Raw genomic sequence first — 22,794 nt, 5'->3', positions numbered from 1 at the left:
CAAGTCACTCTTCTTCTTCTTTTTCTTCTTCTTTGGCTTTATGATCTTCACTATTCTACTTCTGGATTATCAACTTATGTCACTACAATGTTTTATCGCAATATTTTAGCATCTTTACATACGTTTCAGATAGTATTTTGAAAAAATGTACTATAATATTTGTACACATACGAAATTTTTTTTATTAAAGTACCGTAGTTTTTCTCCCTCACGATAGAATATTCCTATTAATAAAATATGTGTATCATGTATTGAAACACATTATAAACTTTGATGAATGGAAAAATTTTAATTAAAAAAATATTCAAAAAATTAAAAATATTGAAAAACATGAAATAAAAATGACGTAAAAATTATTTAAAATATTTTAAAATATTAAAAATTTAAAATTTTATATATATTTCATTATTGTAAAAATAAAGCAATAAATGTAGTTTCTTGAAAAAAAATCACTTTTATTATAGACATTATTCATATGATATAACTATTAATTCAAATAATTTAAAATATTTTTTATATTCAACTAATATTTTCATATTTATTAAATATTAATATTTTTAGTAAAATGACAAAGGTTCAGTTTTATTCTAGATTGTTGTATTTGTATAATAATGACTTTGATATTGCATTTTGAATATTTTATAATATAACTAAAAATATCTACTCTACATGTTATTAATTGTATACAGTAAATACAATTGAATTATGTATTATAACATTTGTTTTTTCATTTAATAACATTTTAATGTTTTGAAAATGACACATTTTTTGTTTTAGAAAAGACTTATATTGTTTTATTTTAGATATTTTAAAAAACTTTTTTACAATTATTTTATAATGTTATTATTATTATATTTTATAATGAAGGTCATGCAGTTGCACCATTATTATACTCACATTAATTCACGAATATTAATTAGTATTACGACTTTTTTTAAATACGACAAAAATGTAATATTGTAATAATTAACTAATGATGTAATTATACAATAAAATTTATTTTATTATTGAAGTCTAAGTGATATTAATGGCATCGTAATTACTCTGTGTTATAAAATAAATAAAAATAAAATACATAAAAAATAAATAAAAAATAAAACAAATATAAAATAAATAAAAATAAAATAAATTTATTAATTAATAATATGAAAATGACTGTTTAAAGCAACTTCAAAATAATAAAAAAATATTGCGTGAGTCAAAATTAATTGTATATTTAAAAAAATAATAATATACGATAAATAAATAAATTTAATCCAAACTGTTCAAACCAAAACCCAAATAATTCAACAAAAGTGTAATATTTAAATGCATAAAGTAAAGAAGTCCCGGGAGACGTCGCTGGTTTGCAGATACAGTTTTTAATGTATCACAACAATGAGCAACAAACATACTTGATGAACTATTTCCAGAAGTTGTTCAAATACCATCTACAATAAACGTCATTTCAACTATGACAACAGGTCTGTGACAAATTAAAAAAAACAAAACAAAACAACCCAAAAAAAACAAAAAAAAAGGTTCCAAAACCATGTTATTACCGTGATACGGTACAGTTGAGACCTCAAACAGTACAGTAACAAAAAACTAATGCGACTACTCTCTATATATAAAACATCAATAACATTTTTGGTTTAGTTTATTTAAAGTTTTAGCCGTAGGGGCTTCTTCTTAATAAAACCTCAGGGTGCATTTCCTATGTAACCCAGATGTTGAAGAGTACATATTGAATAGGATATGATTGCGCCATGAAAATCCCTTTGACATCCAGAAGAACAATTTCCAAGTTTTTCGACCTTTTGAAGGCAGTCCTCATCAACATGACACAATCCATCCATTTTTTTTTTTTTTTTTTGTGTGTGTGGTTTTTTTTTTTGTATTTTTTTTTTTTTTTGTTAAAGTTCTTTTTTGTCATTTTTGGCTGCTGTGCAGTTGCAAGAAATATGTACAGTTGCTGTTGGACCATCCGTTGTTTTTGTTGGTTTGTTAGCTTTTTACCAGTCCTCGGTTTTCGGGGGTTGGGGGGGGGGGGGGTCGGGGGGTGACGGAGATCGTCATCCTGTCTGTGACACTTATAGCATCCGAGCACGCAAAGTTCAGTCTTAAAATGCTGAGCCACAGAATCGGAGTAAGGGGTGGGATTTTTTTTTTTTTTTTTTTTTTGGGAAGGGGGGGGCTTTGGAATCAGGACAGTCGCTTTGTGTTTGTACAATGGCAGAATTGCACCTTGGGAGGCCAGAATGTCTCTTAGGAAAAAAAAAAAAAAACAATCGAAAAGTGTCTTCAGGATTTAAAGTAACTGCTCAAAAATAAGGAGCTCACATAGGAAATTGGCTTTGGGAAAAGTGGGAATGGGGGGCGGGGCGGACAAACAAACAAATAAACAAACAAAAAAAAAGCTTTACAATGATAAAACATAAGAGGAAATGTAACTTGATGTTATTGTTTGAAACAATAACGAAGCATGATTTGATTTAACCTGTCAAACAGTTGCATTACATGCTACTTGCTCATCTCAGAATAGGAAATACCAAAAAAAAAAAAGCAATACATTTTTGCATTTCTTCATATTAATAAATTTGTACCATGCACAGCCAACTACGAATATGTACAACAGCTTTGCTTTCTTTGTTCACCAGCCTTTTTTTTTTTTTTTTTGCGTTCATACAAATAGCCTTCTGTTACTTTGGAATGAATCACATTGGTTTTCAAACTAGGAAGTGATTCTTTAAAAAAAAAAACAAACAAAAAAAAAAAAACAACAATAAAACCCTTTAACAGCGTTCACATTCTTAGTTCCACAGCATTTAAAAAAAAAATAATAATAATAATAATTGCAAAAGCGGATAAAAAATAATGGATCAGTATTCGGTTTTTCGGAGAAATGATGGCAGGCAAAAATACAAATGACACAGTAGCAGCAAAACTTTTGTAAGGTAATACTTTGCAATGTTGAAAATTCCGTAACTGCACATCATCACCAAGTGCCCCCGGGGGGAGGATGAACGGGAATACGTCCACGCGTGTGCCCGCTGGCACGGGTGTAACACTGTTTTTTTTTTTTCAGTCCTACAAGTACATGAAATTGTTAAAAATACAACACAAATGTTTTGTGTTTTTTTGTATTTTTTTTTGTATGTGTGTGTTTTTTTTCTTTCTTTCCGAAACCAAAAAAAAAGCAGCAAACAAAAATAATCATTCTTTGTCTTGAACTTGTACCTTAACAGTTTCAAGTATACAGTACTGCTTTCATGGATGCACCAATTGTTAAATAGGTTGTTAGGCATCAATCCTGTAACACGTATGGACCGATATGCTGCTGACACAAATAATAATTAAAAACACACGCGCACGCACGCACGCACATAAACAGAAAATCTCTATTAAATTAAACAAGATGGCCTACTTAAATGATAAAAATAAGTGCACTAGAGTCCAGACACGAGCAGGTACCGTAAGAGTACAGCAAATTCACCAAAGAAAAGTTCTATTCACATGATGGTAGAGTCTATAAAACTAGAGTTATTACCTCTTGAGAAAAAAAAGGTACGAGTGAGAAGGTTGGCACAGATTATTTGTATACAAGGGAGGAAAAAAAAAAAAAAAAAAAAATTATGGGGCCCGGGGGCTGGGGGCCGGGGACAAGGTCCGGGGGCCGGGGTCCAGGGTCCGGGTGGCAGGGGACAGGGGTTGGGTGGCGGGGGCGGTGGCCGGGGGGCCGGGGACGGGTTCTAGGGGCCGGGGGCGGGGGGGGCGGCATGTTGTAATACAAAGTGGCAAACACGTTGGGAAGTTAGGGGGGGGCGGGGGTCATCATCATCATCATCATCATCATCATCATCATACACCATTCTGAATTCCCTCATACTGTCAACTCAAAAGGATATGCACATCGTCCATTGTAACAGTTATATTGTCTCTTGGTACTCTATACACACCAAGGAAATGCGTCCGATAAAGCTCGACATGTTTTGGTTATCAGCCACGTGGAACCCGGGGCTTGCTGCTTTTTCAAACAAATGAGAAATGTTATGTTCTGACCTGAGAATTTAAAGCTACTGAATTATCTAAAAACTAAGAGAGATTCTCTTTGAGGGTTTCTGGATCGTCATCCCATACAGTACATGCTAGCATTTTGGAAAACAATCCAGCTGAGGTGCAATTTGCTATCATGAGAGTTTTTGGCTTGAAAACAAGCCCCCCCTCCAACCGAGGGGAGCTTGTGGGAATTGTTTTCCTACTCCATGTTTTTTTTTTTTTGTATACAATATAAGCTCAGTCAAGCATCTGCAACAGTTCTGTCCATAACAAAAAAAAAAATCAATCTTGCCAGCATATCAATATGGGAAAAACAATCCTGAGTCAATCATTTGGTACTGGATATTTTTTTTTTTTTTTTTTTTTTGGGTTAAGAGAAACTTTGGAACTGCAGTTTTTTTTATTTATAAAAGTCTTATTTTTGTCTTTTAAGCAAGGGATCCTTTAACCAAGTCACTCCTAGACACTGAACATATCCATTCTGATACTACTGAAGCCGGCGTCGAGACCGGAGGCCGTTTTCGACTTGACGTCCAACGCGTTATCTAATTCGTTCAGCTTCTGGCTTAGCTCATTGTCAGACTCATCCGAACAACTCTCGGCGGGTAGCGAAGTTGGAACCCCTGAGGTGCTGCAGGAAGTTGAGGTAACCGTTGACGGCGAGGATAACGGGGGAGGCGGGGACGCAGACGGGGAAGAGGAAGAAGCAGCTTTTTGGGCTGTGGTGGCTGTGGCGTTGGCGGCGTTGGTGGCGGCATTGGCGTTGGTGGCGGTTGTGGTGGTGGCCTGGAACAGAACGTTCGGCCAGGACTTCATGGACAAGCGAGACAGATGGGGGAAGGTGTTATTCGAAGGAGCTGCAGACTGCGAGGTAGATGTGGCGTTAGGATTCGGGGGGCAGACGGAGTGAGGTAATAATCTAGTATGCTCTTTGGCATTTCTCATTGCTTGTTTGATTGTTTTCTCTTTGTGCAAGCTCGACTGAAGGTGTTGGCCGAGTGCTTCGTTGCCGTTGACGACCACGTTGCAGGCGACGCACGTGTAGTTGCTGACCGCTTTCCGAAGCACCGTTTCTTGCGGCTCGCTGAAAGCGTGTCCAAAGTAACACTGGGACTTCTGGTGACGTAGAACCGAGTCTTCGTCATGGAATATCATCTGGCACTTCCTGCATATAAATTCGTGCTTGATGGACGGGACGATAAAAGCATCGGGGAAATCTTTGCTACTTTTGGTATCTGGTTTCGGTTCTTCGTTTGTGCTTTCTGTTGAAGAGCCGGTTTTGTTGTCGTCCTTAGCATCGTTAGCTTCTTTTGGTTTGAAGTTGGAATTGGTGCTCTTGACGCTCTGCGGCGGTTTCGCAGGGTTTGGTTGCTGCTGCTGCTTGAGTTGCTTCTGTTGCTGCTCCAGTTGCTTCTGCAGGGAGTCCTGAACGGACTGCTGGTACTGCTGGTACTGCTGCAGAATCGCCGTCGGCGACAAACCGGCGGCCATCGCAGCCTGCGGTACGGCCGCCGGTCCGTACGGGAACAGGTTCTCCATGCCGCAAAGCGGCGGGAAATAGCCGCCCGGTTGGACGCCTCTGGGAAGCTGTGGTGAGAAGCAGTTCGGGAACCCGGGAAGGAAGTACGGAAGGAACTGGCCCCCGAAAAGAGAGCTGGGATCCCCCGCGGCTAGAGCGTTCTGAAGGGCTTGCAGCTTCGCCGTGTCCAGCGGGGGCTCGCTTCCCGGTTTCCCTGCAGTCGGTTTGTCCCTCTTCTTGGCCATGCTGGGGGTCTCGGGTCGCGAGGCGCCGTCATTTTCGCCGCCCTTCGTCTTCATCTGAGGTGGCTTGTCTCCTGGTTTTTTACTCTCTGAGTCCTTCCCTTGCTGCTCTGTGTTATTTACTGCTGCCAAAGGTGTGGAGGGAACAGGAGGAGGAGGTGGAGGAGGTGGAGGAGGAGGAGGAGGAGTCTGCAGAATAGTCTTGGTTGGGGTAGTGCTGAGAGACATGGCAGGAGATGGGGTGGCTGGTGTAGGGAACCCAAGCATGCCAGCACCAGGAGATGCTAAAGCTGAAATACAGTAGTATATAGATATGGAAATATTCAATATTTAATTTAGAAATTTGTTGCTCATTTTTTTTCTTCATTTTTCAAATTTTGTGATTCCGATTTTGTTATGGATCAAAACTGTCACACGTGCCTTACAATAAATCAGTCCACCTTTACATAATAATAAGAATAATAAGAATATTATTATTACTAATAGTAATAGTAATTACTAATATAATAATTGCATCATTATTATCAAATCATTATTAATAACTATCATTAGTAGTGGTAATTACTATTATTATTATTAACAATGATTATTATTATTAGTAGTAATTATTATTATTTTTATTACTATTACTAATAATAATTACTTCTACTAATAATAATAATGATCATTATTATTTGTAGTAATTATTATTCTTATTAGTGATTATAATAATAATTACTACTACTACTAATAATGATCATTATTATAATCACAATTACTACTACTATTACTACTACTACTAATAACGATCATTATTATTATTTGTAGTAATTATATTATAATCACTAATAATAATAATTACTACTACTACTAATAATAATGATCGTTATTATTATTAGTAATTATGATTATAATAATGATCATTATTATGATCAATGATCATTATCTACTAATCATTATTAGTAGTAGTAGTAGTTATTATTATTAGTGATTATAATAATAATAATTACTACTACTAATAATGATCATTATCATCATTATTAGTAATTATTATCATTATTACTAATAAACACTACTACTACTAATAATAATGATCATTATTATCATCATTATTAGTAATTATTATTATTATTACTAATAAACAGTACTACTAATAATAATAATAATGATCATTATTATCATCATTATTAGTGATTATTATTATTATACTAATAAACACTACTACTAATAATCATAATTACTACTAATAATATTTATCATTAAGAATAATAATTACCACTACTACTACTAATAATGAAGAATAATAATAATTACCACTACTACTACAATAATGAATAATAATAATAATAATTACCACTACTACTAATAATAATATAAATATGCCGAGCCAATCATTTGGAAAAGCAAACAAGACAAATGAAAGCAATGATAAAGATACATTTGTTGTACAAAAATCTCATTACCAGTCAAAACCTGATGATGAAATTATGCATGCATTATTCCAACCATTTTTTTCAATCTCAAAAATTGTATTTAAAAATAGGACTTTGCGACTAAACACCACCGCGATACGGAATAAACAGCAGTATCGGCGACTAAAACAGTGCATGATCGAGATCGTTTCATAAAGCTTGCAGTCTATTTGTTATGGTTTGTGATACTAACTCACCAGGTGTGTTGGGCGGGAAAACAGGAAGTGACGACGGCCCGTTGACTCCGGGTAGTAACACCGGCGGAAGGCCGGAGATTCCCGGGTAGCCCGAGGGCAGGCTAAGGCCATGAAGTGCATTATTGTTGTCCACCGCGGTCTGTTGCTGCTGACCGGGTAGACTCAGTCCTTCACTGGCTTTCTTCATGCGATCCAGTTCTTGCTGGGCCATCAGTTGTCGGACAGTGGTTGGTGCTAGGTAGTCCTTTTCTCGATCCACCTGGTTGCCCAGGGTTTCTTGCACTTTGGTGATGTGCTGTTTGGAGAAGATGTGGTCTCGGATGGACATCCTGGGTGTGTACTTTATACCACACAAAGTACACTCAGGCCTCGGACCGTCTGGGGAACCTTGACTTATCATAAACGGCTTTCCGATGTTTATCTTGAATTTCTTCTCCTTAGCTCGGGCATTCTGGAACCAAACCTGAACGACACGTTTGGGAAGTCCGATCTCGTTGCCCAGCATCTCACACTCTTGCATCGTCGGAGTTCGGTAATCACTGAAACAGGCTTTGAGGACTTTGAGTTGAAGGTTACTCATCTGGGTTCGGAATCGTTTATGACCCGGTCTATCGCTTCCGCTGGCGTTTTTACCAGACTTGAAGGGATTTCCTGCTCCGAATGGACTCGGAGAACTGGGATCGGCAAGGCTTGACGATTCGCTCCTGTCGTTGATCTCGTCCATGTCGTCGTCTCGGGAACTGAAGTAGGAGTCGCAGTCTTTTCCGGAGAAACTCAACGCCGGGCTCACCATGCTGAATTGGAATCGGTCGTTACCGATGTCGGAATTTGGCAACATGGCACCCTTGATATCGGTTAGCTTGTCTCCTCCGTTGGTGGTGAAGCTTTCGACTTCGTTGTTATTGCCTTCGTCTCCGGTTGTAGCATCGCTAATGGCTGTGTTAATTGACGATGTCTCGTCAAAGTCCATCTTGCCGAGATCATACGAGGACGCTTCTGCTGAATTAACATTTGGCCCGTCGGTTTCATCACAGTTTTCAGCTTTTAATGATGAAGGGCTTAAGAAGTTTTTTACTTGCGACTCGGATGGTTTTACTGGGGTAGAAGATGCAGTCGGTAATTCGTAATCGTTTGGTTCGGTCTTAGTCGGCAACTGGGAGAAGTCGAAGAAATTATACTTGGGGCTTTCTTCTCTTTCGTTGTCTTGATTCATCATCGGGCTCGGCGGCAAACTAAAACCCGCTTGCTTAGCTTCATGCCAGTGCCGGGATCGAATGTGACTATCAAGAGCGGACTTAGCCTTGAAGAGCGCTCTGCAGAACGGGCATTTTTTATGGGACTGCGAGGGTCCGATCGCTCTGAACTGCCCTTTTCGTTCTCTGGCGCGAGTATTTTGGAACCAAACTTGAACGACTCTCTTTTTTAAACCCACTTCTCTTGCAATGTGATCCAGCATTTTTCTCGTCGGGTTCGAATCGATCAAGTATTTGTCGTAAAGGATCTCCAGTTGTTCGGGAGTGATTGTGGTTCTGAGGCGTTTATCTCTGTGATGTTCTTCGCTGTTGTTTCCGATGTCTTTATCGTTGACACTTTCGTCCTTATCGTCCAATTTTCTCTTCATTGACCCCGACCCCGAAGTCGAGGTCAAACCTGAACTACCCTGTGAAGAGATTTGTGAGAGGCCTCCAGATAATATCTGGCTGGCCATTAAAGGGTTGTTGGGGTCAAATATCATATACGGCATATCGATGGGTCTTTCAAGGAACTGCGAGTGCAGGAATTGGTTCTGGGCGGCTAAGAAATGCATGTGTTGATGTTCTTGCCAGAGTTCCACTGTGGGGAACGCGATCTTGCACTGGTCGCACTGGTACTGAAGCATTTGGTGCGGGAGGCTATTTGTAAGGGAGGAAAGCGCCAGGGACAGGGGACTGGACGGCACAGCAGCTGCCTGCGGTTGGGAATGGGGTCTCGACATCGGGGGCTGTGGGACCTTTTGAGGGGGCGGCTGAGGTGTACACGCCTTTGACGGTCTCGGTTCTGGTAGTGATTTCACCACGGGTGAGGGTGCTGTCTCCGTTTGTTTGAGTTCACTTTCCACGCGAGGTTCAAAGTCCGGTTTTGGGGAGGTTTTTCCTACGCTGGCTCGAGGGGACGCCATGACCGGGGAACTTGATCCAGAACTGCTCGCGGTTCCTTGGGAATGTCTCGGTGCGTCTAATGACTGTTGGGTCATTTTAACTGGACCTAGATCAGCAGAATCTAAGTATTCGTCAGACGGGTGGTCCTCGTTACCGTCCTCGTCTTCGTCTTTGTAGCACTGCTTCTTCTGGTGAGTGATGAGGTCGAAGATACGAGGGAAAACGATGCTACACTTTTTACACTGGTACTGCATGTTGTTGGTTCGGATGTAGCGCTCGTTGGTTAGCTCTTTTTTCTCGTTGTCTTTAGCATCCGCTTGGTTTTCGTAGCTCTTCCGGGCTTTTTGACGTGCGTTTTGGAACCACACAACAATAACTCGTGTCGGTAGATTAAGGACAGTGGAGAGCTGTTCGATTTCATCGTCTTTTGGATACGCATTGGTGTCAAAGAAATCCTGAAGAACTCTTAATTGGTAATCGGTGAATCTGGTTCTGGAGGACCTCTTATTTATGGTTGACTCGCTTCTGTAGTACTCGTGCGTACCAAGCTGAGGTTCCATTCGGATATCTTCCAAGGTCGTGATCGGAGGAATATTAAAATTGTACGGAGAGTCTTTACTCCGTTGCCTCTCTTTAAAAAGTGTGTTCCGGAACCAGTGCTTTATGACCTTTTGCGGCAAACCGGACTTCTCTGACATTTCTTGAATTTGTTCTTCATTGGGGGAATTGTTGATATCGAAGTTGGCTCGCAGGATTTTAAGCTGGTCGTCAGTTATACGGGTACGCGGACGTTTAAACTGGGACTGGCGGAGGAAATTCGGATCGAGTCCCAGTTGTTGCTGGCAGAGTTGGGTAAGGTCTGTGGAGAGAGAGTCCATAGTAGGGAGCTGGAGGGCCAACTGAGGGGGCAAACCCGGGTGCTGGACTGATTGCATCATAAGAGGTGGGAAAAGAGGCAGATCCAAAGGAACAGGAAGTTGAACTTGAGGTGCGGGGGGAGCGGTGGGAGTCGGGGACGGATGTGGTGGTTGAAGTGGTGGCGCCTGGTGGGAAGGCTGATGGGGAGCGGGGGACGGTGAAGGTGTTGGCGTTTGGGGCTTGGGCATCGATGTCGGAGTCGGTTGAGGAGCTGTCACCGGTGCGGGGGCAGGAGGCGGTGGAGGTGGCGGAGGCGGTGGTGGCGGCGGCGGAGGCGGGGTCTCGGGTGAAGCCGGGTTGATCGGGTAGAGTTTGTCGTAGGCTTCTCTGTACTGTTGGGCGAACTTCTCGAGCTCGACGTACGGGAAAAACTGACTATGGACGTGCTCTTGGTGGCTTTTGAGAATCAGCATATTGGAGAAGAGTTTTCCGCACATTCCGCACTCGAGTTTATCTGTGTTCAATTCCATTTGTTCAACTCCATCTTTGTTTTTCTTTTGGTTCTTCTGTCTGTTTTCATTGTACTGGATCACTAGTTCAAATCCAAAGTTCTCCAACAGGGCTTTGGCGGCATTGCCCCTCGCTCCGGACACAATTCGAGGCGGCGGGACTAGAGGTTCTGGGAATTTAGACTTTTTCCCGTCTTTGTTGTCTTTTCCGTTATCGTTTAAAGTCTCACATCGGTTTTCCAGCTTTGCTCTGCTTTCTTGTTTCTCAAGGTGCTCCTCTGCGTCTTTTGACATTTGAATCTCCGACACGGACACAGTGCCGGGTTCCAGTTTGGGTTTATGGCTCAGCAGTTGTTGGTTTTTCTGCGACTGTGTCTGCGAGACTTGTTGTTGTTGTTGCTGTTGTTGTTGAGCCTGTTGAAGTTGATGCTGTTGTTGCATCTGCTGCTTCAAATCCTCTAAGAAAGACCCGGTAAGACCCGGCATTCCGAAAGCCGCCGCTGAATGAAGAGCAAGCTCCGGGCTGAGGTTGAACTCCGCTCCAGGGATGTAGAACGGGAATAGGAATTGCGGCTGTTGGAATTGCAGTAATGCTTCCGGGGTCATTGGGAAATGTGGGAAGAAAGCCGGATTAAGGAACTGAGGCTGGAAGAATGCAGCCTGCTGCTGGAGTTCATGCTGAAGCTGCATTTGAAGTTGCGCTGACGACTGAGCCGACTGGTGGCTGCTGGACTGCGCGGAAGCGTGTTCGCTAGTTTTTGTGTTGTTGTTGTTGCTGTTAGCATCTTTGGGTTCTGCGGTATTCTCTTTGTTAGCGGAAGGGGTCCCACTTCTGGTGGAGTCGGAGTTACTGTTGTTTCCATGTGTGCTCGGAGCAGGACTTTTTGCCGGGACCGGACCACTCGTGCTCATTTCAGACTTGGCTGTCCGGGCTTTGGTCTGATGGAGTACCGACCTCATGTGGATCTCAAGTGTTGAGCTTTGGCTATAAGCGACATTGCAAATATTGCATTTGTATGGTTTGTTGTCGATGTTGTTGCCCGGTTCTTGGGCAACCGGACTCGACGCCTCTTGAAGGACCTTCTTCAACTTGTGCAGATGGGACACAGAATTGTAGTGCACTAGTAAAATGTTCTTCTGAGTAAAGGACTCCTTGCATACTGTGCACTTGTAAGGCCTTGAAGGATCTAAAAACTTCTCCATGGTGAAGTTGGGCCCTTTTCGAAATGGTAGGGTCCGTTTCGGTTCTGCTCCCATGTCGTCTATCAGAGAACTGCTGTCGCTTCCGGTAGGACTCGGCTTCTCTTCCTGGTCCATTTCATCATCCTTGTCCAAGTCGTGCTCAAACGCTTGAGCTTCCTCCAAAGCTCTTGCTTCGCTTTCGGTGATGTCTCCATTCAGAGGCAGATTCCCGATCAGTTGCTGCACTTCAGCTTCCGTCAGTTCCGGATGTCCGTTTTCCAAATGCTTCCTGAGGGCCAGGAATGTTCTGAAGCTGCGCTGGCAAAGGCTGCACATGGTGGCCGCTCTGATGGCGTGGTACTGGGAATGTATCTGGAGCTTCTGCATGGTCTTGAAGGCCAGGCTGCAGTGGTTGCAACGGTACTTGTACACATGGCGGTCGGACACCGAGAGCTGCTGTTGTTGCTGTTGGAGCCTCTGGAGTTCACCGAGATGATCCTGAAGGGTGTCAGGGGACTTGGTGTCGTGCCCTAATCCGACTGCTCTCTTCCAGTCCGGGGCCTCAGAGGCCTCCTTGGGGGGCTTCATTTCCTCATCTTGGAGGTCCGATTCATTCTTGTCTTGGCTGTTCAGCACATCTTTTGAGTTTCCTACAAGAACACGATTATAAGAGTTATAAATAGAACCGAAAAAAACAAGCACTGATCTCTCGAAACGGATGCTTACCTTGCGGTTTTCCAGACCCATCAGCAGAGACTGAAGAATCTGCTGAAGGCGGTCCTTTGTCTAGTCCAGTTTGAGAATGGGGAATACTATTTGGTACTGCCGTATCAGGTCCAACAACCTATCAAGACCAAACAAATGTTTTTCATCATAAGAACATAGCCTGACTCCGTCCATCACTTTCATTCTGTGCCGCTGAATCCCTCATCCAGGAATTTATCACATCCGGAATCGACTACTGCAACAGTATTCTTTACGGTACAACATCCGAAACCGCCAACAAACTACAAAGCTTATTAAATCCTACCCCTCCATCTGGTACTTTTACAATCAGTAACTGTTACATTTGTTCACTTCCTGCTTTCCGAATATAGTTAATTTTTTTTTTAGTTTTTCTTTTTTGTTTTTTTAAAAAAAATTTTAAATTTAATTAAATGTTTATTTTTGTCACGTGCCGTAACTGTTACATTTGTTCACTTCCTGCTTTCCTAATATAATTTAAGGTTTTTTTTTTTTGGTTTTACTTTTTTCTTTTTTTTCCAATTTTTTTTAAATTATATTTTGTCACGGACCGTAACTGGTACATTTGTTCACTTCCTGCTTTCCTAATATAGTTAGTTTTATTTTTAATTTTTTAAATTTAATTACATTTTTATAATTTTATTTTTGTCACGTACTGTAACTGTTACATTTGTTCACTTCCTGCTTTCCTAATATAGTTTAAGTTTTTTTTTTGTTTTTTCTTTTTTGTTTTTTCTAATTTTATTAAATTTTATTTTTGTCACGTACCGTAACTGATACATTTGTTCACTTCCTGCTTTCCTAATATAGTTTAAGTTTTTTTTTTGTTTTTTCTTTTTAGTTTTTTCTAATTTTATTAAATTTTATTTTTGTCACGTACCGTAACTGATACATTTGTTCACTTCCTGCTTTCCGAATATAAAGTTTAATTTTTTTTTTTTTTAACATTTTTTATTAATTTATTTTTTGTCCTGTACCGAAGTACGAGGTGATATGACCATACAATGACATAATGGGTACCATAGTCAATGTCAATATAGTGACATACATAGCATTCTTTGAGTTCCTTACTCAATCCATTCCATAGTTTGATTCCACATGGAATGGATTGAGTAATTATTAACAGTATTCTTTCAGTATGACAGCAAAGAAAAAATATGGAGTCACCTCCAAGGACAATAGTCTCAAAGGCAAACGTTCCTTGGATGTTTATAATTGCCAAAAAGGACAGCGAGGTCACCGGGTACTCCGCACCAAATTATACCAATCGCAATTACCGGCAATTACACGCACACATGCACACATACCGTCATAATGAGCTTTTCCACGCAGTCAGGTGCCACGCTGTGAAGGTGGGTGAGATGCAGCTGCAGGTGAATCTTGTTGCTGAGGACGTCCTGACACAACGGGCATCGGATAACCGGCTGCATGGAATGCTGGGACATGACGTGGAGTTGCATACGGTTAGCATCTTTACTGCTGTAGTTGCAGTAAGGACACTGCTGGACCTAAGAAAAGAACATATATCATATTCATTGTAGGTCCCGTACTTGATTGTAAGTCGCTCCTATAGAGCGCGCCACCCAATAACTCCACTCATTCCATTTTATTTACCGAAAAAAACAACACTTGTTTTAATCTCGTGATTACAAATGACAAAGGTGTGTACTCCACCGAGCTACGCCGTTGCCCTCATTACAGGAAGTACCCCACGAACACGGCCGCCTCCCTACCACCTACCATTTTAATAGAATCCATTTCTGAAATGACAAAGTCTTCCCTTCTTAAAGGGGCCCAGACGGGCTAATACTTCATAATCTAATTTAAAAACACATATACTTTAAAGAGATGCAAAATGGGGCGGGGGAGCCATAAGGCTCACGCAGGTATTCCACTTAAGAGCATGAAGACGGGGCGGCTGTTCTTCATAGTAAAAAAGCTCTACCATTTTTTTTTTTTTTTACTGTTAGAATGGATTAAAAAAATGTTACCTGGTCTACAGTAGAGTTCTTGCCTTCCGAGGATTTGGGCCGTTTGGGAGGGCTGTCAATTTGTCGATCGGGCTGAAGGGAATGTTTCACCGCCACCGTCTCTCCAGTGGCGTCTTTGGATGTGGCATTCACACCTAAAACAAGTAGGGGAGAGAAAAACATCTATTTTTAGAAAAAAACATAGCAGTTACAAAAGGTAGTATTTTTTTAATTATTATTTTAAGTATTTAAGTATTTCCTGAAAAAATTATTAAGAAAAATAAAATGAAAAATGTATAATTAAAAATAAATCAAGTATTTTAAATTATTATATTAAATTATTTTCTTAAAATGTCGTGTTTTTTTATTATTATTTTAAGTATTTGCTGAAAAATGATAAAGAAAAATAAAATATGAAAAATGTATAATTAAAAACCAAATAAAATAAGAAAAAATGAATACAAGATAATAAAAACAAATAAAACCAAGTATTTTAAATTATTAAATTTATTATTTTCTTAAAATGTCATAATTTTAAATTATTATTTTAAGTATAAGTATTTCCTCAAAAATTAAGAAAAATAAAATGTGAAAAATGTATAAATAAAAACCAAATAAAATAAGAAAAAATGAATATAAGATAATTTAATTAAATCATTTAAAATACTCGGTTTTATTATTTTCTTAAAATGTCGTATTTTTAAATTATTTTAAGTATAACATTTCCTGAGAAATTAAGGAAAATAAAATATGAAAAATGTATAATAAAAAACAAAATAAGAAAAAATGAATATCACATAATAAAACAAAGTCTTTTAAATTATTTAATTAAATTATTTTCTCAAAATGAGAAAATAATTAAATTATCATTTCAAGTATTTCAGTATTTCCTGAAAAATAAAATATGAAAAATATATAATTAAAAACCAAATAAAATAAGAAAAAAATAATATAAGATCATAAAAATAATAAAACAAATAAAAAATATTTAAATATTATTCTTAAATAATAAAACAAAAATAATTAAAATAGATTCAAAAGTAAAAATATTATTAGTTATTATATAATAACACACAATTTTAATAATTTGAAATACTCCCAATATTATTTAATAATACAACATCAATAATTAAATTATTAATTATTACACTAAATAATTAAATCAATAAATAATTCTTATTAAATAATAAACCATACTAAAAAAATAATATTAAAAGTAATACGACAACTAATAAAATATTATTTTTAAATAACAAAACTGCATTTTATACAGTTGTTTTTTTTCTCGCCATTTTCTCCATCTACTCTCCTCGCCAACCGCTTTCTAAAAGCACATACAGGTTATCATTCAAAGGATTTGACATCAACACAACCAAAGTGTGGAAACACACACACACACACACACACACACACACTTCCTGCCCCGAGGCCATGTGAAATGGAGGAAACTCAGGCCCGGCTCATTATCACAGCACGACATACATTAAATGTTATGGTAATATTATACACTTCATTAGATCATATACATTTCCCCAGCTGCTTCGACGACGCCTCTGTCTGCACGGGATGCTAAATTTTCAGGGCTTGGGTTAGTTGTTGGTGATGGTGGGGGGGGGGGGGGGGGGGTATATTCATGTGTGTGTGTGATTTGTACATGCATGTGTAAGCGTGTGTGACGTTTACAAACAGCGCTCAATGCAGGAAAAATCAGCCTCTGGTTGTATTTAGTGATAAATCTTTCATTAGTTTCTTCTTCCTGTATTGTAGCCGCTGCTGCAAAACAAAGAGGCAGCAACAGCAACAGACCCCCCCCCCTCCCCCTTTCCATCACCAAGTAGTCATCATCCACAACCCCCCCCCCCCCCCCCCCTCACTCCCTCGCCTGGTCACTCAAGGCAATATGCGAGCCTCACTCTTGCGAATCAACGCTTCACGCTGCATGCACAAATGGAGAAAAAAATGGGAAATCAAAGCGCTGATACATGGAGAGAAGGGTTTTTTTTGGGGGGGGGGGTTTAGAGACATATTTTGTAGTTCATATTATTCCGCGGCTCATGTTTTTTATTGGGCGCATATCAATTCCTGTGGCCCGTTCATGCATTTTAATTCTGTTGCATTAAGTAGGCGTTCCACTTATTTTTATTTGTAATCCCTTATATATCTGGAGTATGAAATATTGGCCTGTCAAAGGAAGTGACAAGAGAGAAACGGAGGAAGTGGATAAAAAAAAAAAAAATAAAATAAAAAAATAAAAGCACAAGGGCACAATGTGAATTTCTAAGAACATTCGAGAATTGTGCGGCGGCGGAGAGAAAAAAAAAAAAAAAAGAGGTAATCTTGCATGATGTCCATATGTGCATATGTGCATGTGACAGTTCATCGCAGCCGTCATACAACCTGACCCCCCCATGCCCCCCTCCCACATTCATTATAACCAATTCTCATTTTCCAACTTTCAATTTTTGCACTCCATTTGCAACTAAATTGCAAAGGAGATGAGGCAAAGTGTCAGACAACGCATTTACATGGTGGATGCAGAATGGGGGGGGCATATATGGGGGGGGGGGGCGAACCCACACATCACCATTGATTACTGTCATGGTGTATGTATGTTTGCGTAACGGCCCCGTTGGAGAAAACACACTTGGTCTAACCTTGAATTTTCTCTCCGTGGACCCTAATAAACAACCCCTCCCACCCCCAACTACCACCCCCGTCCTCCAAACATGGAATGACCCAAAACTAAAAAGGATATAGAATCATTAAAAAGCCATAATGGGTAAAAAAAAATAAAAAAAAAAAAAAAAAAAGCAACCCCCCCTTCTACATTTTCCTTTGTCTGCATCCCTCCATCCTTATGTGGGCTCCACCAGCTGCAGCCCAGTGAAGCATCGGGGCCGAATAAACCTGACAACCCCCCCACAACCCCCCCATACATACATACAACACCCTAACCCGCCCCCCCTCCCACTTCCACCAATGACAAATGCCCGCATGCAAGCAAGACCTGGCTTGATTAGATAAATCAAAAGGTGATTTATGACACTCGCCCCGCTTTTTGCATTTCATTGGCTCGGAGGAGGGTGGATGCTGGGGGTGGGTGGGGGTGTTTGGGGGGGGGGGGGGGTGCGGAACACTCGCCACCCGTCTTTATTTGCAACTGTCAGTGGCGTTTAGGGTGTTGCGTTTGCGTGCGCAGAGAGAGAGAGAGAGACGGACAGGGTTCGGATTTGGTGCTTCAATACTACGGGTCTATTATTAGACCCCAAATATGCCCACTTAAGCCAATTTGATGGGCAAGACTTGACAGTAAAATGACTCATAATAATTCATAGGAATGAACCTACCTTACCCCAATCACTGCTTATTGGCTTCTCATTAGTTCAACAGTAACTACTCTAAATGGATATGCCTTAGTTCATCAGTAACTACTCTAAATGGATATGCCTTAGTTCCTCAGTAACTACTCCACTCATTAGTTCCTTTCAGTTAATCAGTAACTACTCTAAATTTAGATGCCTTAGTTCATTAGTAACTACTCTAAATATAGATGCATTAGTTCCTCAGTAACTACTCCACTCATTCGTTCCTCTCAGTTAATCAGTAACTACTTTAAATTTAGATGCCTTAGTTCATCAGTAACTACTCTAAATTTAGATGCCTTAGTTCCTCAGTAACTACTCCACTCATTATTTCCTCTCAGTTAATCAGTAACTACTCTGAAATGGATATGCCTTAGTTCATCAGTAACTACTCCAAATTTAGATGCCCAAGTTCCTCGGTAACTACTCCACTCATTAGTTCCTCTCAGTTAATCAGTAACTACTCTGAAATGGATATGCCTTAGTTCATCAGTAACTACTCCAAATTTAGATGCCCAAGTTCCTCGGTAACTACTCCACTCATTTGTTCCTCCCAGTTAATCAGTAACTACTCTAAATGGATATGCTTTAGTTAATCAGTAACTACTCTAAATTTAGATGACTTAGTTCCTCGGTAACTACTCCACTCATTAGTTCCTCTCAGTTAATCAGTAACTACTCTGAAATGGATATGCCTTAGTTCATCAGTAACTACTCTAAATTTAGATGCCTTAGTTCCTCAGTAACTACTCCACTCATTAGTTCCTCTCAGTTAATCAGTAACTACTCTAAATTTAGATGCCTTGGTTCATCAGTAACTACTCTAAATTTAGATGCCTAAGTTCCTCAGTAACTACTCCACTCATTAGTTCCTCTCTGTTAATCAGTAACTACTCTGAAATGGATATGTCTTAGTTTCTCAGTAACTACTCTAAATGTATATACCTGTTAATCGGTAACCACTCTACCATTAGTTCCCCAGTAACTACTCTAAATCGATGTGAATTAGTTCATCAGTAACCACTCTACTCATTAGTTTCTCAGTAACTACTCTACATGTATATACCCTTAATCAGTAACCACTCTACTCATTAGTTCATCAGTCACTACTCTAAACGTATGTGCCTTTGTTCATCAGTAACTGCTTTACTCGTTAGTTTCTCAGTAACTATTCTACTCAGTTCCACAGTAACTACTCTAAATCTACGAATTAGTTCATCAGTAACCACTCTATCCACTACTTCCTCAGTAACTACTCTAAACTTATGTGCCTTCGTTCATCATTAACTGCTCTACTCATTAGTTTATCAGTAACTAGTCTACTCAGTTCCACAGTAACTACTCTAAATCTATGTGAATTAGTTAATCAGTAACCACTCTACTCATTAGTTCATCAGTCACTACTCTAAACTTATGTGCCTTTGTTCAGCAGTAACTGCTCTACTCATTAATTTCTCAGCAACACTCTACTCATTAGTTCATCAGTAACTACTCTAAATATAAATGTACTAGTTCATCAGTAACCACTTGACCCATTAGATCATCAGTAACTACTCTAAATGCATATGCCTTTGTTCACCAGTAACTACTCTACTCATAAGTTCCCCATTAACTGCTCTAAATTGGTATGCCTTAGTTCCTCTGTAACTACTCTACTCATTAGTTCCTCAGTAACTACTCTAAATGCACGTGCCTGAGTTCCGACTATTCTACTCATTAGTTCTTCATTCGTTCCCCAGTGACTACTTTAAATGTATGTGCTTTAGTTCCTCAGTAACTACTGTACTCATTTGTTCCATAGTAACTACTCTAAATGTATGTGCTTTAGCTCCTCAGTAACTACTGTACTCATTTGTTCCATAGTAACTACTCTAAATGTATGTGCCTTGTTGTTCAGTCACTACTGTACTCATTAGTTCCTGAGTAACTACTCTAAACTAGTGGATACATTTATAGCGACACACAAGCATGAGTCATTTATGTATTGCATGGAATATTTGTTCTTACTTTGTCAACAATATTGGGTATTATGAATGTAGAGGTGAATATAGGGGTGTTATTTCATGTCTGCGGGGCTCTAACCAGGTCTTTTATGCTGGAACTATGAAAATAGGATCGCATACAAGGAATGTTTGGGATGATGTTCCATTTTTAGCGTCCAGGAAGTCTTAGACATTTTGTGCAAACATCCCGCCTCTGACCTCACGCTAGCTCGCTGATCGTCCATTCCGGACCATTCCATGAAAATACAAACGGCTCCGCGGCTTAAACGAGAGTAGGCCGGGTGGCGGCAGCTTGGATTTAGTATTCAATTTAGCGCTGCTGAGGCCCGGCAGACTGGCTAAGGTTACGCAGCAGTAAATCTACCGGGGGGGGGTTGAGGCCAAAATGGGCCGGGGAGGGCCGGTCGACATGATTTACTCGTCTCTGGCTCGGAGGTCACGCATTAGGCTGACCTCTGGTCGCCTGATAACATTACAACAACACACCCTGAACCCCAAAGTCTCACCAAAGCAGGCAGGGAGCGTCAAAAAAAGCAACTGTCTGATTTGCGTTTTTTTTTTTTTTTTTCCTTTCATTTGATAAGACATGAATACGAACATGGCCTTGTCACGTTTGACAAATCGTGTCTGACACGCGACAGGCTGTCATTATGAAAGAAAAAAAAAAACACACACAGAAGAATAGCTTCAGGCCTGCAATTAAACATGCTAATATCTTTAATATATTTTAATCTCATCTCAGACTGAAAAGAAGCGGAGCTTTCATCACAAATCTGCAAGATGGATGCAAATGAAAAAAACAAAACAAAACAAACAAAGAATATTTTACTATTTTAGTAATTTTATAACAATAATAATACATTTTTGTTTTAGTATTTTTTTATTTTACTTTATTATTTATATTATACTATTATATTATTATATTAATATTATATATATATATATTATAATTTTAGTAATTTAATAATTATTATAATATCTTAAATATATTTTAATCTCATCTCAGACCGAAAAGAAGCCAAGCTTCATCACAAATCTGCAAGATGGATGCAAATGGTGGAAAAAAACAACAAAACAAACAAGAAATATTTTACTATTTTAGTAATTTTATGATAATAATAACAGTAATAATAATAATAATACATTTTTGTTTTAGTAATTTTTATTTTATTTTATTATTTATATTATACTATTATATTGTTGTTATATTGTTATATTATTATATATATTATTCATTCATTCATTTTCTACCGCTTTTTCCTATAATTTTTGTAATGTAATAATTATTATAATATCTTTAATATATTTTAATTTCATCTCAGACTGAAGATGGATGCAAATGAGAAAAAAAAACAAAAAACAAATAAGGCATTTTACTATTTTATTAATTTTATAATAATAATAATAAATTTTAGTTTAAGTAATTTTTATTATATTTTTTATCATTATTTTATTATTTTATTATTATAGAATTATTTTATTTTTTTATTATATTATATTAGTAATTTCATAATAACAATAATAATAACAATAATAATAATAATGATAATAACCATAATGACAATAATAATATAAATAAAAAAAAAATAATAATAATAATAATAATTTAGTATTTTACTCACAACAGTGAGTAATTTGTCTGCTAATTGGAAGCAGGTAGATATCAGGTCCACGTGACAGCCTCATTTCCATACGCAGGCCTTTTGTTTAGTTGGTTATTTATAAGAAGTGGGGCCCCTGAGCCATGGCGACGTGCGCCCGTCTACGCCGAGCAGCACAAAGCTATCTGGAAGTAATCCACATCGGGGACATTTGCATGGAGAATGTAACATGGATTATAATTAATCTAAAGTGACATGGGATTTAAAAAGACAATGTAAATGAAGCAAGGGGAAAAGGCCCACGCTGCCTTTCCTTGCCCCCCCCCCCCTCCTCTCCTCCATCCCGGATTCCTCTTATCGTCCATCTTCTCTGCATCTGCATCCCCCCCCTCTTTGTTTAAAGCATCATAGAGATGACGTGTGCAAGCAGCAGACTGCTCACTTGGCCACGCTGTAATCCCTCCCCTCCGTGGGGGGATCAAACATGGGCGCATCTGAAGCGCAAGGAGGAAGGACTTGCTCCATCCCACAACGGATGCTAACACTGGCATAGCAGCACGTCAATGAATACAGTACAATACAGGAATATGACAGTATACATGTAGTAAATAATACAAAAAATATATCTATAAATATAAAAATATATATAAATATAAATATTGTAGTGTAACAATAATTAAAAATATGCATTAAAATATTCTAAAAATATTTGAATATATTTATATATTCCAATATATAGATATGTATAAATATATATTTATATATTTTATATATTGTAATATTTTATATATATTTTTATATTTGTATTATTTTTTCATTATTTTTAATTTTATTTTTATTTTAATAATACTTATTGTATATATTGTATGTATGTTATTTTATAATAATATTATATATATATATATATATATTCAATATTTATATATTTATATTTTATATTTATATTTATTTTATATTATTATATTTCTAAAATATTACAG

At 38.5% G+C, this 22,794-nt stretch overlaps 2 protein-coding genes across 6 annotated transcripts in view; one reads left to right on the top strand and one right to left on the bottom strand.

Moving 5' to 3' along the window:
• pex2 (peroxisomal biogenesis factor 2) overlaps positions 1–22,794 on the top strand; it is a 253,053-nt gene that overhangs the window by 81,809 nt on the left and 148,450 nt on the right. The gene's annotated exons all lie outside the window — the stretch shown is intronic.
• The window catches only part of zfhx4 (zinc finger homeobox 4), a 118,137-nt gene continuing 96,685 nt past the window's right edge, over positions 1,343–22,794 (bottom strand). For 2 of the 3 annotated variants that reach the window (XM_058059540.1, XM_058059539.1), the window contains 5 exons: positions 14,870–15,003; positions 14,186–14,386; positions 12,861–12,978; positions 7,448–12,784; positions 1,343–6,089 (listed from right to left, as the gene is read on the bottom strand). In XM_058059540.1, the coding sequence (XP_057915523.1) occupies positions 4,498–6,089; positions 7,448–12,784; positions 12,861–12,978; positions 14,186–14,386; positions 14,870–15,003 (7,382 nt within the window). In that variant the 3' untranslated portion in view covers positions 1,343–4,497. Of the gene's footprint in view, positions 6,090–7,058; positions 12,785–12,860; positions 12,979–14,185; positions 14,387–14,869; positions 15,004–22,794 lie in introns of those variants that run through there. The other variant, XM_058059542.1, reaches the window with a different exon arrangement.

The sequence above is a fragment of the Doryrhamphus excisus genome, chromosome 21 (genome assembly GCF_030265055.1).
Source record: "Doryrhamphus excisus isolate RoL2022-K1 chromosome 21, RoL_Dexc_1.0, whole genome shotgun sequence".
Taxonomy (NCBI): Eukaryota; Metazoa; Chordata; class Actinopteri; order Syngnathiformes; family Syngnathidae; genus Doryrhamphus; species Doryrhamphus excisus.
This window is presented reverse-complemented; position numbering and strand designations above follow the sequence as displayed.